The sequence below is a fragment of the Spermophilus citellus genome (genome assembly GCF_964194105.1).
Source record: "Spermophilus citellus genome assembly, chromosome: 5".
In the NCBI taxonomy this organism is placed as follows: domain Eukaryota; kingdom Metazoa; phylum Chordata; class Mammalia; order Rodentia; family Sciuridae; genus Spermophilus; species Spermophilus citellus.
Genome location: NC_138186.1, coordinates 43,894,458 through 43,908,296, shown reverse-complemented (window position 1 = coordinate 43,908,296; position 13,839 = coordinate 43,894,458). Strand labels below are relative to the sequence as shown.

Sequence of the window (13,839 nt, the reverse complement as noted above, 5' to 3'; positions counted from 1 at the left end):
CAGTGGATTCAACCTAAGACAGGAGGCTGACGCCTAAAGGTCAGTTTTCCCATGACGGGTAAGAACCATATGTTGAATTGGACAACCTACCAGGCACGGTCCTTAAGCCACATTGCTTGTTGTTTAATTAATCAGAAGGGGGGAGATGCTGAGGGCCATTACCAAGTAGAAATGACGCATCAAAATTTCCTTGCTAGCGTACCCCATATTAATGATTTCGCTGTTGACATTGCATGTAAGGTGACCTTGCTGAAAGACCAAGGCGGATCCCGGTTTAGAGCTGATCAGGTTTGAGGAAGTATCCCGGTCCTTGGATTAAGGGCGTTCCCAGTTTAAGACCTTGGATTTTAGGGAAGTTCGATGTTGAGGATTATTGCTGCTGGAATTAGGGCGTTCCTGCTGCCTGAGCTCCCATTGAGTTCTCCTGAGATTCAGAGAGCATTTTTGGGAAGAAAGCCTCGTGGAGTAGGTGAATTGGGTGGCAGCAGAACTGGGATTGCCCCAGAACGTGTGTGGAGGCCGGTGTGAGTTCAGGAATAAAGAATTGCTGTTTGAATCTACAAAGCTGTGTGGTGGCTCGTGATTCTGTGCCCAGCCAAGACTGCGGCACAGATTCTGCTTTTCAGTAGAGAAGGAAGAAGCTACAGTCCAGGGCAACATGAAACTACATCAAAAATGGAGACATTCCAGCCCCACATCTGTTACATAGGAAAGTTGACTGAGGAAGAGAACAGGACAGTGTGGGGAGGGATCTTGGTGATCAGGGATGTGCTATTCTCTGCATTTCCTCAGTGATGATGATAGGAACACAGACACAGACACAGATGCCAGCTGCACAGAGAAGTTAGAACCTCTTGAAAGCTCAGTAGGGAGCAGGAACGAACTAAAGAAATCCTGTACTGCTCAGTCCCACAGAAGGCAGCTGTCTCACACTGTAAAAGAAAGTACCATGAACAGATTCAGATCACTCATTGTAATGGAGACCCTCTGAACAACCCGTTAAACACTCAAAATGTCAGAAATCCCTGAGAAAGTCCCTGTAACCCAGGAGTCTCTCCATTCCCCAACCCCTCTCCCTCTTCAGAGTCTCACCTATCTCAGCAGTGAGAGACACATCAGAGCCCTTGGCACTATCATTACCTGAGCAGGAAAAACAAAAAACAAAAAACAAAAAAACTGAACCTGGTCAGAGCCCACAGGAGATGTGGGTAATGGAGGAATTATGGATGGATCAGCTCCCCCATGGCTCCCCACTAGACTATTCCTAGGGTCTCAGGGATCCATATTCTTCATACTTACAGGCAGCTGGAGTATAGGGCCCTTTTTTTACACCTGAGGGAAGAAAGCATCCTGTGAGAGAACAGTTTGGAGATAGGTCTTAGAGGTACCCCCTAGTGCTGGACACTGGGACAGTCTCCAGAACTGTGACTGCAGACTTAGGGAAGCATCAGGAGACAAGAAGAAAGTAGATATGTAGGGATGGAGCCAATTGCTCTCCTGGAGGTCTGTTCTCAGCAGGAAGATTCCCCTCTGGCCTCTAAATGCTGGGAATCAGGTCCCATCACCATAAAAACCAAGAGGATACATTGTCCTTTAGATTCTATGCACAAAAAGTAAATAGGGTCCAGGTTGGGAAAGGACACGTGTAGATTTTACTTCCCATTAACAGGGCAGGGCACACTTCTACCAGGTACTTGGAACCATCAGTGGGACAAAAATTCAGACCCTGCACTTTCCCTACCTGTGTTTTTCTTCTTCCCCGTGACAAAATAGACCACAACTACAATGACAACAAAGGCAACCACAGCAGCAACAATTCCCACGATGTCGATGGTGGACTGAGGGGGTGGCTCTGGGACAGAAAGGGAAGTCAGGTGAGGGGCCCTGATCCCCAGCTCTCAGTCCCTACCCTGATGAGGGTATCCAGAAAGCCTCCTGCTTCCTGACAACAGGCTGGTGCCCTCACCCTCTCCTTACCCCATCTCAGGGCGAGAGACTTAGGCAGCCCCTCATGATGCACATTGCAGGTGTATCTCTGCTCCTCTCCAGCAGGCACCACCACAGCTGCCCATTTCTGGAAGTTTCCATCCCCTGCAGGCCTGGTCTCCACAAGTTCCATGTCCTGGGTCTGGTCCTCCCCATCTCGTTGCCAGTTCAGGGTGATCTCCTTAGGGTAGAAGCCCAGGGCCCAGCATCTCAAGGTGACATCCCCTTCAGGCCTAGGGTGGTGAGTCACATGCGTCTTTGGGGGATCTGACAGAAAGAACACAGAAATTCAGACATTTTTGGCATTTCCTTATCGACCACTCAAGCAGTGCTCACATGACCATCCTGAGAGTGGACAACATTACTGGGGTGGGGAGGAGCACAAAACCTAGACACAAGCAGGAACTGATTCTTTTGGCATAATCTATTCCTTGGAAAGTTCTAGAATCAGATTGAGATAACCCAATGGAGGAGGCTTCAGATCCCTAAGAGGGACTTCAGATTCTGATTTGGGTAGAAGCTGAGACATGTGGAAAAGCTGGGGTCAGACCTCCCAGGACACTAGGCTGGAGTGGACCTGACAGTCTGTCCCTGATGCCAAGGCTGCTGCAAGGTATTTACTGTGGTCAGGTATTTACTGTCTTTCCCACCAGCCAGAGAGAGAGAGACGGGATCCCTCACTTGTCCTGAGAGACAGCGGCCTCAGTTCCTCTCTAGGGCAGCACCTGGGGGTCCAGGCCCACTCCTCCCCCCTGGACCAGGAGCAGGTGGTGTGTAGTGTGGGCGCCATTCTCCTCCCTCCTGTGGGAAGCTGGAGGAGAGACCTCCAGGGGATCAGGCAGGTGAAGCCCCTCACACCTGCGCGCTGCAGCGTCTCCTTCCCGTTCTCCAGGTATCTGAGGAGCCACTCCACACAGCGACCCTCCAGGTAGGCCCTGATGTGCTCCGCGACACCCGCCGCCTCCCACTTCCTCTTGGTGATCTGAGCCGCCGTGTCCGCCGCGGTCCAGGAGCGCAGGTCGTCGTTCAGGGCGACGTAGTCCCCGCCGTCGTAGGCGAGCTGATGGTACCCGCGGAGCAGGCGCCCGTCGGTCCCCACCTCGCAGCCGTACATCGTCTGGACGGTGTGAGAGCCTGTCCCCGCCGCGTCAGCCGCGGCCCCGCCCGCCCGCCCCGGGTTCTCCCTAAATGAAACCGAAACCGTCGCAGTCCCCGCGGGTCCCAGCCTTGGGGTGGCCCTCGGCCGGGGACCCTGACGACTCGGGGCCCTCCGTGAGGGACGTGAGGGGTCGCGGCCTCCGCCCGGGCCGGGTCACTCACCGCCCGCGCTCTGGTTGTAGTAGCCGCGCAGGATGTCGAGGCCCACTCGGTAATCCTGTGCTTGGCCCTTGATGATCTGTGTCTCCCGCTCCCAGTACTCGGGCCCCTCCTGCTCTATCCACGGCGCCCGCGACTCCGCGCTGGGATTCTCGGAGTCGCTGTCGAAGCGCACGAACTGCGAGTCGTCCACGTAGCCCACGGCGATGAAGCGGGGCTCCCCGCCGGGGCGGGACACGGCGGTGTAGAAATTCCTCATGGAGTGGGAGCCTGCGGAAGGGAGCCGCTGAGACCCCGGGATCCTCTTCCAGGCACCTGACCCAGGTCCCAGGTTGACGAGGACAGGATGAGAGGAGCGGGGTCTTGAGGCGCTAAGGGGGCAGTGCGACACGGAAGGGCAGGACTTAGGGGCGCGAGGGGAGGGTCAGGATGAACCACGCCAGAGTGGGGAGAATCTGGGCTGAGGGCGACGGGGATGGCGCTCTCCCGAGTCCTGCAAGCTGATAGGACGGTCCCCTAGCTCTTCCCTCGCAGAGGCCATTTCTCTCCCCACCCCGCACTCACCCGCCCAGGTCTCTGTCAGGGCCAGGGTCCCGCACAGCATAAGGAGCAGCGTTCGGGGCTCCGTCACCCCCATCCTGCAGCTTTGCGGAGATTGGGAGATCCGGCGGGTGGGACTTCAAAACCCGAACCGCGATGACACTGATTGGCTTCTCTAGGAGCAAGACACGCAATGGGAGTGAGAACCCGGGCCGCGTCAGGAGTGTCCAGGCAGAAGGACCTGACACGGGTTAGGAGAAGAAGAAGTGAAACTCCAGAGAGAGGAAAATCCCCAGTGCTCAGTGTCTACACCCCAGGCACCACTCTAGACCCTGAGAGCCACGCCCAGGGCTGGGACTTTGCCCTGAACACTCCTCTGTACTAAACATTCTTTGTCACACTGTCCCCTGTTTCCTGCCTCAGGGTGTAAAGTCAGTAGTTCTCAAACGTTTTGGTTTCAGGATCTTCAAATGCTCTTAGAAAGCAGTGCACTCCAGAGTGATCCGGTTAATGGGGATTATGTCTGTCAATATTTACCATATTAGAAATTAATTCCATGTTAAAGATATGTTATTCCTTCTGAGTATTCATAACTAATTGCATGTAACAAACAGCAATTTCAAAGAGAAATAACTGTTTTCCAAAATCAAAAGATTTAGTCTTAACACTTAATGTTTTTTCTTTTTACAAGTTGAAAGTCCTTTCTATTTGTCATAGAGAATGCTAGATATCATGTGTTCTGCATTTATCCTATGACTTTGAAACAACAACAATGAAAAATGCATCCTCCATATAACCAAAAGCACTGTACAGATTCAACCAATTCCTATCAAAATCCCAATGGCATTCCTCACAGAAATAGAAAAAGCAATTATGAAATTCATCTGGAAAAAAAAGAAACCCAGAATAGCTAAAGCAATTCTAAGCAGGAAGAATGAAATAGGTGGTATCACTATACCAGATCTTAAACTATACTACAGAGCAATAGTAACAAAAACAGCATGGTACTGGTACCAAAACAAACTGGTAGATCAATGGTACAGAATAGAGGACACAGAGACCAACCCACAAAACTACAACTACTTTATATTAGACAAAGTGCTAAAAGCATGCAATGGAGGAAGGATAGCATCTTCAACAAATGGTGCTGGGAAAACTGGAAATCCCTTCAAAATGAAATTGAATCCCTATCTCTCACCATTCACAAAAGTTAACTCAAAATGGATCAAGGAACTAGGAATCAAACCAAAGACTCTGTGTCTAATAGAAGAAAAAGTAGGCCCTAATCTCTATCATGTGGGGTTAGGCCCCAAGTTTCTTAATAAGATGCCTATAGCACAAGAATTAAAACCAAGAATCAACAAATGGGACGAATTCAAACTAAAATGTTTTTTTTTTTCTCAGCAAGAGAAATAATATATGAAGTGAATAGGGATCCTACATCCTGGGAACAAATTTGTACCCCTCACACATCAGATAGAGCTCTAATCTCTAGAGTATAGAAAGAACTCAAAAAGTTAAACAACAAAATAATAAATAATCCAATCAACAAATGGGCCAAGGACCTGAACAGACAATTTTCAGAAGAGGATATACAATCAATCAACAAATACACGAAAAAATACTCACCATCGCTAGCAATCAGAGAAATGCAAATTAAAACTACTCTAAGATACTATCTCAATCCAGTAAGAATGGCAGCCATTATGAAGTCAAACAACAACAAGTGCTGGAGAGGATGTGGGGAAAAAGGTACACTTGTACATTGCTGGTGGGACTGAAAATTTGTGCATCTAATTTGGAAAGCAGTATGGAGATTCCTTGGAAAACTGGGAATGGAGCCACCGTTTGACCCAGTTATTTCTCTTCTAGGACTATACTCAAAAGACCTAAAAATGGCATACTACAGGGACACAGCTACATCAATGTTCATAGCAGCACAATTCACAATAGCTAGACTATGGAGCCAAATTAGGTACCCTTCAATGGATGAGTGGATAAAAAAATGTGGCATTTATACACATGGAATATTACTCAGCACTAAAAAATAACAAGATCATGGCATTTGCAGGGAAATGGATGGCATTAGAGCAGATTATGCTAAGTGAAGTTAGCCAATCCCCAAAAAACAAATGCCAAATGTCTTCTCTGATATAAGTGGGGTGGGGGTGACTCAAAATGGGGTAGGGAGGAAGAGCATGAGAAGAAAATTACCTCTAGATAGGGAAGAGATGTGGGAGGGAAAGGGAGGGAGAAGGGGAATTGCATGGAAGAGGGAAGGAGACCCCCTTCATTATACAGAATACAGGTATGATGATGCGAGGGAAAAAAAAAAAGAAGTGGATCACGTTAGATTGGGTAGAGAGAAGTGATGGGAGGGGAGGGGAGGGGAAGGGGGGAATGGAAGGACAGCAGAATAAAACAGACATTATTATTGCTGTGGGTATATACGTGACTGCATGACCAATGTGATTCTGCAACCTGTACACTCAGAAAAATGAGAAATTATATCCCATCTAATTCAAATGTGTTATATGTCAAGATCATTGTACTGTCATGTGTAACTAATTAAAACAAAAAAGAAAAAGAAAAATGCAGCCTCAGAGATGTATCAGGAAGAATGTTTTTAACAACTGTGGCTATTGTCTTTGATACAAACACTAACTTGATACAAGTGTTAGCTTCTTAAAGGTTCTTTGCCATATGGACCCTGAAACATTACCATGGAATAGTTCATATTCTGTTGTATTAAAGTCTGTGGGTGTGTCTTGCACATTGAATCGATCTTGTGCTAATGCGTGATATTTTTTACAGTCATGCACTGTTTTTCCATATATATATATATATATAACCTTCTAGTGTTAACATATTTAAATGCAAATAATTAAGAGGTCCAATGTTGATATTTCCACAGATTCACCAGAAAATATTGTAGGTACTTGGGAGTCTGTCAGGTTGATAGTGGTGAATGCAGGTTCTCCTAGGTTCTGATATTCTCTTGAGAGCACACATTTTATCATTGAAAACATTGCTGTCTGTGATTATCTTGAAGGGAGAGACTCAGTTCATATTTTAGAATTTTGGCCAAATATTGAAGTCTAAGGAATGGGTTCTCTCTCATTCATTCTTTGAAGCAGGAAGGGTATTAAAAAAAATGGGGCTGTTACAACTCACCACATGGCTTTTGTTGACAAATCACCCTACTTTCAAATGTAGCAGATGTGCTTTATGTGTACTTCCAATTCTATCAAATAAGTGTATTTAAAAATGTGGATTCTGGAATGGCAATTTAATAAAGTTAATATTTTTAACACTTCAATGAGGACATGTTTAAGTGAACTTGCATGTTTTCCCTTCTGCTGTTACAATGTGCTCAGGAATACAGTAACTACTATTGCAGTTTAGTATCACAGCTTCCACTTTGGCAAGTTTTACTTTGGTGTAAGTAATGTTTTAGTGATATTATAATAGTGTTTTTGATCATATGGATCCTGTGCAATCATCTGAACACCTCCAAGGGTTCCACAGATCACACGTTGAGAACTGCTGCTCAGAGTAAACTGTGGAGAGATCCCAAATGGTCCCAAATTCTTTGCTTGATTGTGTGCCTCTATTCTCAGTAATTGAAAAAACCTGTAAAAAGACATGGTATTTGTGACTAAGGAATGAAATTATGCACAATTAGGTGCAGAAGAAAAACCAAAAATAAGTTCATAGAAATTAAAAACTGGTCACAGAAATGAATAATTCTATAGATGATGTGGACAATTAAAATAGTACCAGAAAAGAATTAGTATGGTATGCGGTTTGAGGAGGCTCCTGGGAGCCTGTGTGTCCTTCACCTGCAACAGCCACACCTCTGGATGTCCGCCACATCTGCACTGCTGACCAGCACTACAAAATAAGTCTCTTTACCTTCATAGGAAGTTAATTCTTTTTTCTTTGGTTCCTGGGATTGAACCTGGGTGGGGGGGCTAACCACTGAGAAACATCCCTAGTCCTTTAGAAGTGAGTCTGGCTAAGTTGTCCGGTCTGGCCTGGGATTGCTGCAGTCCTCCATTGGTCTCTCCTGAGTCTCTGGGGATGACAGGCTTGAGCACCATGCCCAGCCTGGCCTAAGCTAATTCTTCAGATCAAAATAAGACTAGCGTGTTGAATGAGAGGGTCAGGAGTGGGGGTAGAGAAAATCCTGGTCTCATGGACCTTACTCTGCTCCCTGATCCAAGCAAGGGTGAAAAGTGAATCCAGTTTCACCTAGAGGATTATTCCTGGGTACTCAGCTGTGAGCCCAACTCCAGCCTATTTTCCATAATCCTAATTTCTAGTGGCCAATGGTTTTGACATTAATGTTCCAATTTGGGAAATTTCCAATCCTAACGCTTCAGCTACAAAGGGAATTCAGGTTTTTACAGCCTTTGTCTGAGTTCCCATTTTCTTTGATCCCTGTTTCCAGTGGGCCCCCAAAGGTGACTGGGAATGTGGGGACCTGCCGGGGCCCTAGCCATTGCTGAGATCTGCATGAGAAGATGGCTCTCTGCACTCAAAATCCTCCAACCTCAGCCAGGTAGTTGGCCTTACAGGCATGTGCTACAACCCAGCTGAACATTATCTTTAATAAACTGTTTTCTTGGGAAAAAAAAGAATTAGTATATGGTAAGGAAGAGAGAAGAGCATAAGCCTATAATAAAGGATTTTCAACAACTGAACAATATGAATTGGAGAATAATTGAGTGTCGCGACCCCTTGCCCGCAAGGAAGACGCAACAACAGGAATCTTCTTTCAGCCGTTTATTCAGGCCCCTGATGTTTCTTCTTCTCCCTCCCGGATGCCCCTCCCAGCCTTAATAAAGCATCCCAAGCCCCAATGCGAAGCTGCTACGTGGAGCTTTCTCATAGGGTGTTAAAAAATCACGTGCCAACTCTCCCAAATAAGGAGTTGTTTGTCACAGACCACAGCGGAGCCAGCGCCATCTTGTAATGGTGACCACAGTCCGAAGAAACGGCTCACCACAGTTCCCCCTTTTGTTTTCTAAGAACAACACAGGAGAGAGTAGAGGTCCTATCCCACTGTGCAGAAGTGGCTGCATAGTATGGCTCAGCCCCAAGGAGGCGCCTTCCCCAGATCTGAGGCCATATCAGCCGACGCTTTTCTCCGTGGGACGGGGCGTGGACGCGTCTAACCCGCATACAATAGGACATGCTCTCCTTGAGGTCCACTTCAAGGATCACTCAAGTGCAGTGCCTTGCCTCGCATCCTGTATCGTGACGATGGTGGACGAAGGGGGATAGCTAAGGCTGAACTGTGGCTGTATAGAAATACAACGACAAACAAGTTGGTAACACCCTAAAAGAAAGGCACGGGTCTTAAGGCGATAGAAAAGCACTAGTGTGGAAACCCATCTGCGTGCAATGGTAGGAAAGCCGGCAGAGTGCAAGGGCTTTCCAACACTAAGAGAATAACAAGGAAAGACATGTCGATCCCAGTGCAATGTCCGTAAGACTTGGGGTGCGACGACCATGTCAAAGATTTACTGTTTAATTTGCGCAAGCCAAACTTGAGGTGAGTTGCCATTTTCTAAAGCTGCAAGAGCTTGTATGATCATAGCTTTATCGTGAGCATTGCGGGCCTTGAGGCGACAGAGAAACCACAAGCAGAGAACCATACCGAAGCAACACATTGCACCAAAAATGCCTACCCCCACCCACTCTTTAAAAAAGGAAAAGGCAGAGGATATCCAATCGGTGAATTGACCCAAAGTTACGGGATCGACATGGGTACTGTTCAAGACAGCTATCTGGGTTAGTTGAGACTGGATCATGTCTTCCGCTGCCATGGACCAATTTCCGGCCAAGTATTCGCCAATGATACGGGAGGCATTCCTGGAATCATTAAATCTGACAGAGGTTATACATAAATGTGCACGTTGGTCAACACAGCCCAAAAGCACCAAATCAGCCAATTCTTCTACCTGAGCTTGGAGTAAATCTATTCTTTGGTTGGCAGCTAAAATCCCTGACAAAATATGTTGATTAATTGTATTCTGGGATTCAAGTATGGTGGAAGTTTGTTGAACAACTTGATTAATGGTGGCAGCAGTCTGTACTTGACTGGCCATGGCCACTCCGGCCGTGACCGCTGCAGCAGCAGATACCGCCACGGCTGTCACTATAGCAGCTGTGATTCCAAAATCCCTGCGGACTCTAAGTAGCTCAACAATGGGGAATTCGTCAGGGTCCGCAGTGACTGGGATTGGGACAAAAGTTGGAATTTTCATAACCACCGCTACAGTCCAAGAACCATCCCAACACTCAGATAAGAGACAGGTAACATTAGAACAATCCAGCACCCCTGACGAGGTGTCATTAGCCAAAAGGAGTAAGAACGGGGATTGGACACAGACCATTGCAGGGGGCAATGCGGCATTATATAACAGAGAGTTGAACGAAACAGATGTGAGTCTTTTACCTCGTTCACTCTCCCTAACAGTGCCAGAAACATTAGCCAGCCAACTTTTGGCTCCCAGCAATTGAGCCAGTGCAGAAACATCAGCTGAAGCCCCCTTTTCATTGGAGATCAGCCATTGAAACCAGGACCAACCCACTCCTGTAGAGGAGTTGACACTGTTGTTAAAGTTATAAACATACCTCTTAAGAGAGGGGGAAAGGGAGAAACCTTTAGCAACTTGACGTTGCTCCCAAGAATGATCCTGACAAGGCGTAAATGTTGGGGGGAAACCAAGATTAGGGGTACAGTAAGGAGAGGCCTTAAAATGGGTGGCATTATAAAGACTATTAGAAGAAGGAGGCACTGGGATTAGTACCTCGGAGATAATAGCCAAGGTAGTTGTGTTTAAAGCAGAGCTATTTGCGGGGGTTCCTGAGCCTGTTTGTTCCCTTGAGACTACTTGGCTCAGCACAGCACTGAGAATGCTCCCTGAAACCTGACTGGACCGCAATGGGTCCTCCCAGTTAGTCAAATTCTTGGTCTTAAGACTAATACAATGAGTGTTCCCAAGGCTGAAACAAAAAACTCCTGTGAGATTAACTTGAGATTGATTAAAAATGCTATCCACGTCCCCTCTAGGGGAGGCACAGGGAGCAGACATCTCACATGAGGTAGAGAAAAGAGTGGGGAGGACACTAGAATTACCATGAACCGGCATTGGCATTGGCCAAGCCCGTGCCACTGCCCACCACTGCATTGGTGTCATCTGTGTCATCGGCATCAGCACCAGAGCCAGAGCACTTAGCAGAATGAAGATCCTCATCACGGGATTGCTGTGGTATTTCCTGTTGCTGGTTAGCCGACGTCAAGACTCTTCTTGTCAGGCGTTCAGGGACCCACAACGGTTCCGTGCGATCCTGGGGAAAAACACATACAGATCCTCGTGCCCATGTCAGCACGGGGTCGGGGCCGTTCCATTGGCCCGTAAGAACATCTTTCCACTTAACATAGCCAATCACAGAGGGCTGAGGGGACACATGTCTATCGGCCGCAGAGCGATCATGAATATCCAAATTCAAAAAATTAATGGTAAAGAGAGCTAAGGACAGGCGTTCTTTAGGAGTATGTTCAGCACCTATTCCCCCCTTTTGTTTATGTAAAGTTTCCTTTAAGGTGCGATGAGCACGCTCAACAATGCCTTGCCCTTGAGGATTGTAAGGCAAACCATGAGTAAGTTGCACTCCCATAGTAGAACAAAAAGATGTAAATTGTCTTCCAGTATAAGCAGGTCCATTATCAGTCTTAAGGGACGTAGGCGCACCCCACGCCGCCCAGGCCTCCAGGCAATGAGTAATGACATTACGTGCCTTTTCTCCCGATAAAGCAGAAGCATGAATAATTCCAGAGTACGTATCAACAGAAACATGGACATACTTGAGGCTACCAAAGTCAGGTATGTGCGTCACATCCATTTGCCAGACAACCAATGGCTTCAATCCCCGTGGGTTCACTCCATAAGTAGGGGGATGAAGAAATGTGACACAATGGGGACAGTGTAATACTATCTGCCGAGCATCTGCTCTTGAAATAGAAAAACGCCTGCGCAGTGTTAAAGCATTAACATGAAAATTTTGGTGAAACAATTTAGCCTCCTCTAAGGAGGAAGCCAAACAGATCAACTGACCTCTAGTGGCTGAGTCCGCACAGGCATTACCCTGCGATAACGGACCAGGAAGAGAGGTGTGAGCCCGGATGTGCACTGGATAAAAAGGAGCAGTGCGGCCACGGATAAGCTGTTGAAGCTGATTAAAGTAAGCAGATACATTACGGGCATCACTAATAGCTCCCACAGCCTCCAGGATTTGTAGTGCTTGCACCACATAGATGGAGTCCGAAATGAGATTAAAAGGAAAAGAACACTGTTTAAAAACCTCAATAACAATTTGTAGTTCTACCCATTGTGGATTTCCAGGAGCAAATTGATGCTGGACAGGGGGAGAATCATTAATTACATAAGCTCCCATTCCAGACTTGGAACCATCAGTAAAAATGTTAACAGCCCCCGGAATGGGACTGGATGAAGTTACTTTAGGGAAAATGATAGGATGTTCTTTAACAAAATGGAGTAACGGATGAGAAGGGTAATGATTATCAATATCCCCTTGAAACGAGCAACATAGAATAGCCCAGTTATCTAGAGTAGCACACAAGACACTAAGTTGAGCTTTAGTGTAGGGTATAATAAGAGAAGAAGGTGATTGTCCGAAAAATTGAATGCTTTGTTGAATCCCTTTAAGTGCTAATGCTGCAACAGCATCAGGATAATATTCTAAGGATTTTCCTGGGGATACATGTGGGTGAATCCATAGCAAAGGTCCATCTTGCCACAGTACTCCAGTAGGCTGCCGCATAGTGGCAAGCACACATAACTGGAAAGGTTTATCACTCTGGAGCCTGCATAAAGTAGCATGTTGTATAGCTTCTTCTACTGTCATAAGGGCCGCTCTAGCCTCTTTGGTGAGGCTACGAGGGGAAGTAAGATCTGGATCACCCCTAAGAGTAGCATACAAAGGCTGTAGCATAACATTAGAAATATGTAAATATCCTCGTATCCAATTAATATCTCCCAGCAGTTTTTGAAAATCATTTAGAGTTTGGAGATCCTGAGCTCGTATGGTGATTTTCTGTGGTCGTAATTTGTCACACCCAATTGTTGCTCCCAAATACTTAATAGAATCCCCTGTTTGAATCTTTTCAGGTGCGATATGCAGTCCATATTGAGCTAACAACTTCACTAGGTCTTTATAGGCCTCATGAACTGTCTGCTCTGATTTAGCAGCCAATAATACATCATCCATATAATGAATGATCTTGATGGAGGAATACTTTTGTCTGAGAGGTGCGAGTGTCTTCCCCACATACATATAATGAATGATCTTGATGGAGGAATACTTTTGTCTGAGAGGTGCGAGTGTCTTCCCCACATACATCTGACACATCGTGGGACTATTAGCCATTCCCTGCGGCAACACTACCCACTCAAACCTTTGATCTGGTTCCTCATGGTTACACGAGGGAAGGGTGAAGGCAAAACGCTGCGAGTCTTTAGGATGCAAAGGAATAGAAAAGAAACAGTCTTTAATGTCAATAACAATAATGTGCCAACCCTGAGGAACCGAGGAGAGCAGAGGCAGCCCTCTTTGAATGGGCCCCATAAGTTGCATTTGAGCATTAACTGCTCGTAGATCATGCAGTAGGCGCCACTTCCCTGATTTTTTCTTAATGACAAATATGGGAGTATTCCATGGAGAAGTAGAAGGCTGGATGTGACCCAAGTCAAGTTGTTCTTTAACTAGAGCATGGGCTGCTGCCAATTTAACCGAGGGAAGAGGCCACTGAGGCACCCAAACAGGCTCCTCGGTGAGCCATGTTATGGGTATTTGAGCCCCAGCGGCCCCTAGGAAAAACCCAGACCAAATCTGTCAAGCTTTTGATGACCTTGTACAGGATGTTTACGTCCCTGTAAATGTTTTCCTAGTCCTAGACCTGGC

At 46.6% G+C, this 13,839-nt stretch overlaps 1 protein-coding gene across 9 annotated transcripts in view; it reads right to left on the bottom strand.

Annotated features, from left to right (window-relative positions):
* Positions 1 to 615: 615 nt before the first annotated feature.
* LOC308648830 (patr class I histocompatibility antigen, A-126 alpha chain-like) overlaps positions 616 to 13,839 on the bottom strand; it is a 365,404-nt gene continuing 352,180 nt past the window's right edge. For 3 of the 9 annotated variants that reach the window (XM_081293888.1, XM_081293892.1, XM_081293895.1), the window contains one exon: positions 616 to 932. In XM_081293888.1, the coding sequence (XP_081150014.1) occupies positions 928 to 932 (5 nt within the window). In that variant the 3' untranslated portion in view covers positions 616 to 927. Of the gene's footprint in view, positions 933 to 1,092; positions 1,141 to 1,299; positions 1,333 to 1,741; positions 1,853 to 1,977; positions 2,254 to 2,844; positions 3,121 to 3,306; positions 3,574 to 3,867; positions 3,988 to 13,839 lie in introns of those variants that run through there. The other 6 variants (XM_081293890.1, XM_081293893.1, XM_081293891.1 and 3 more) reach the window with 5 other exon arrangements.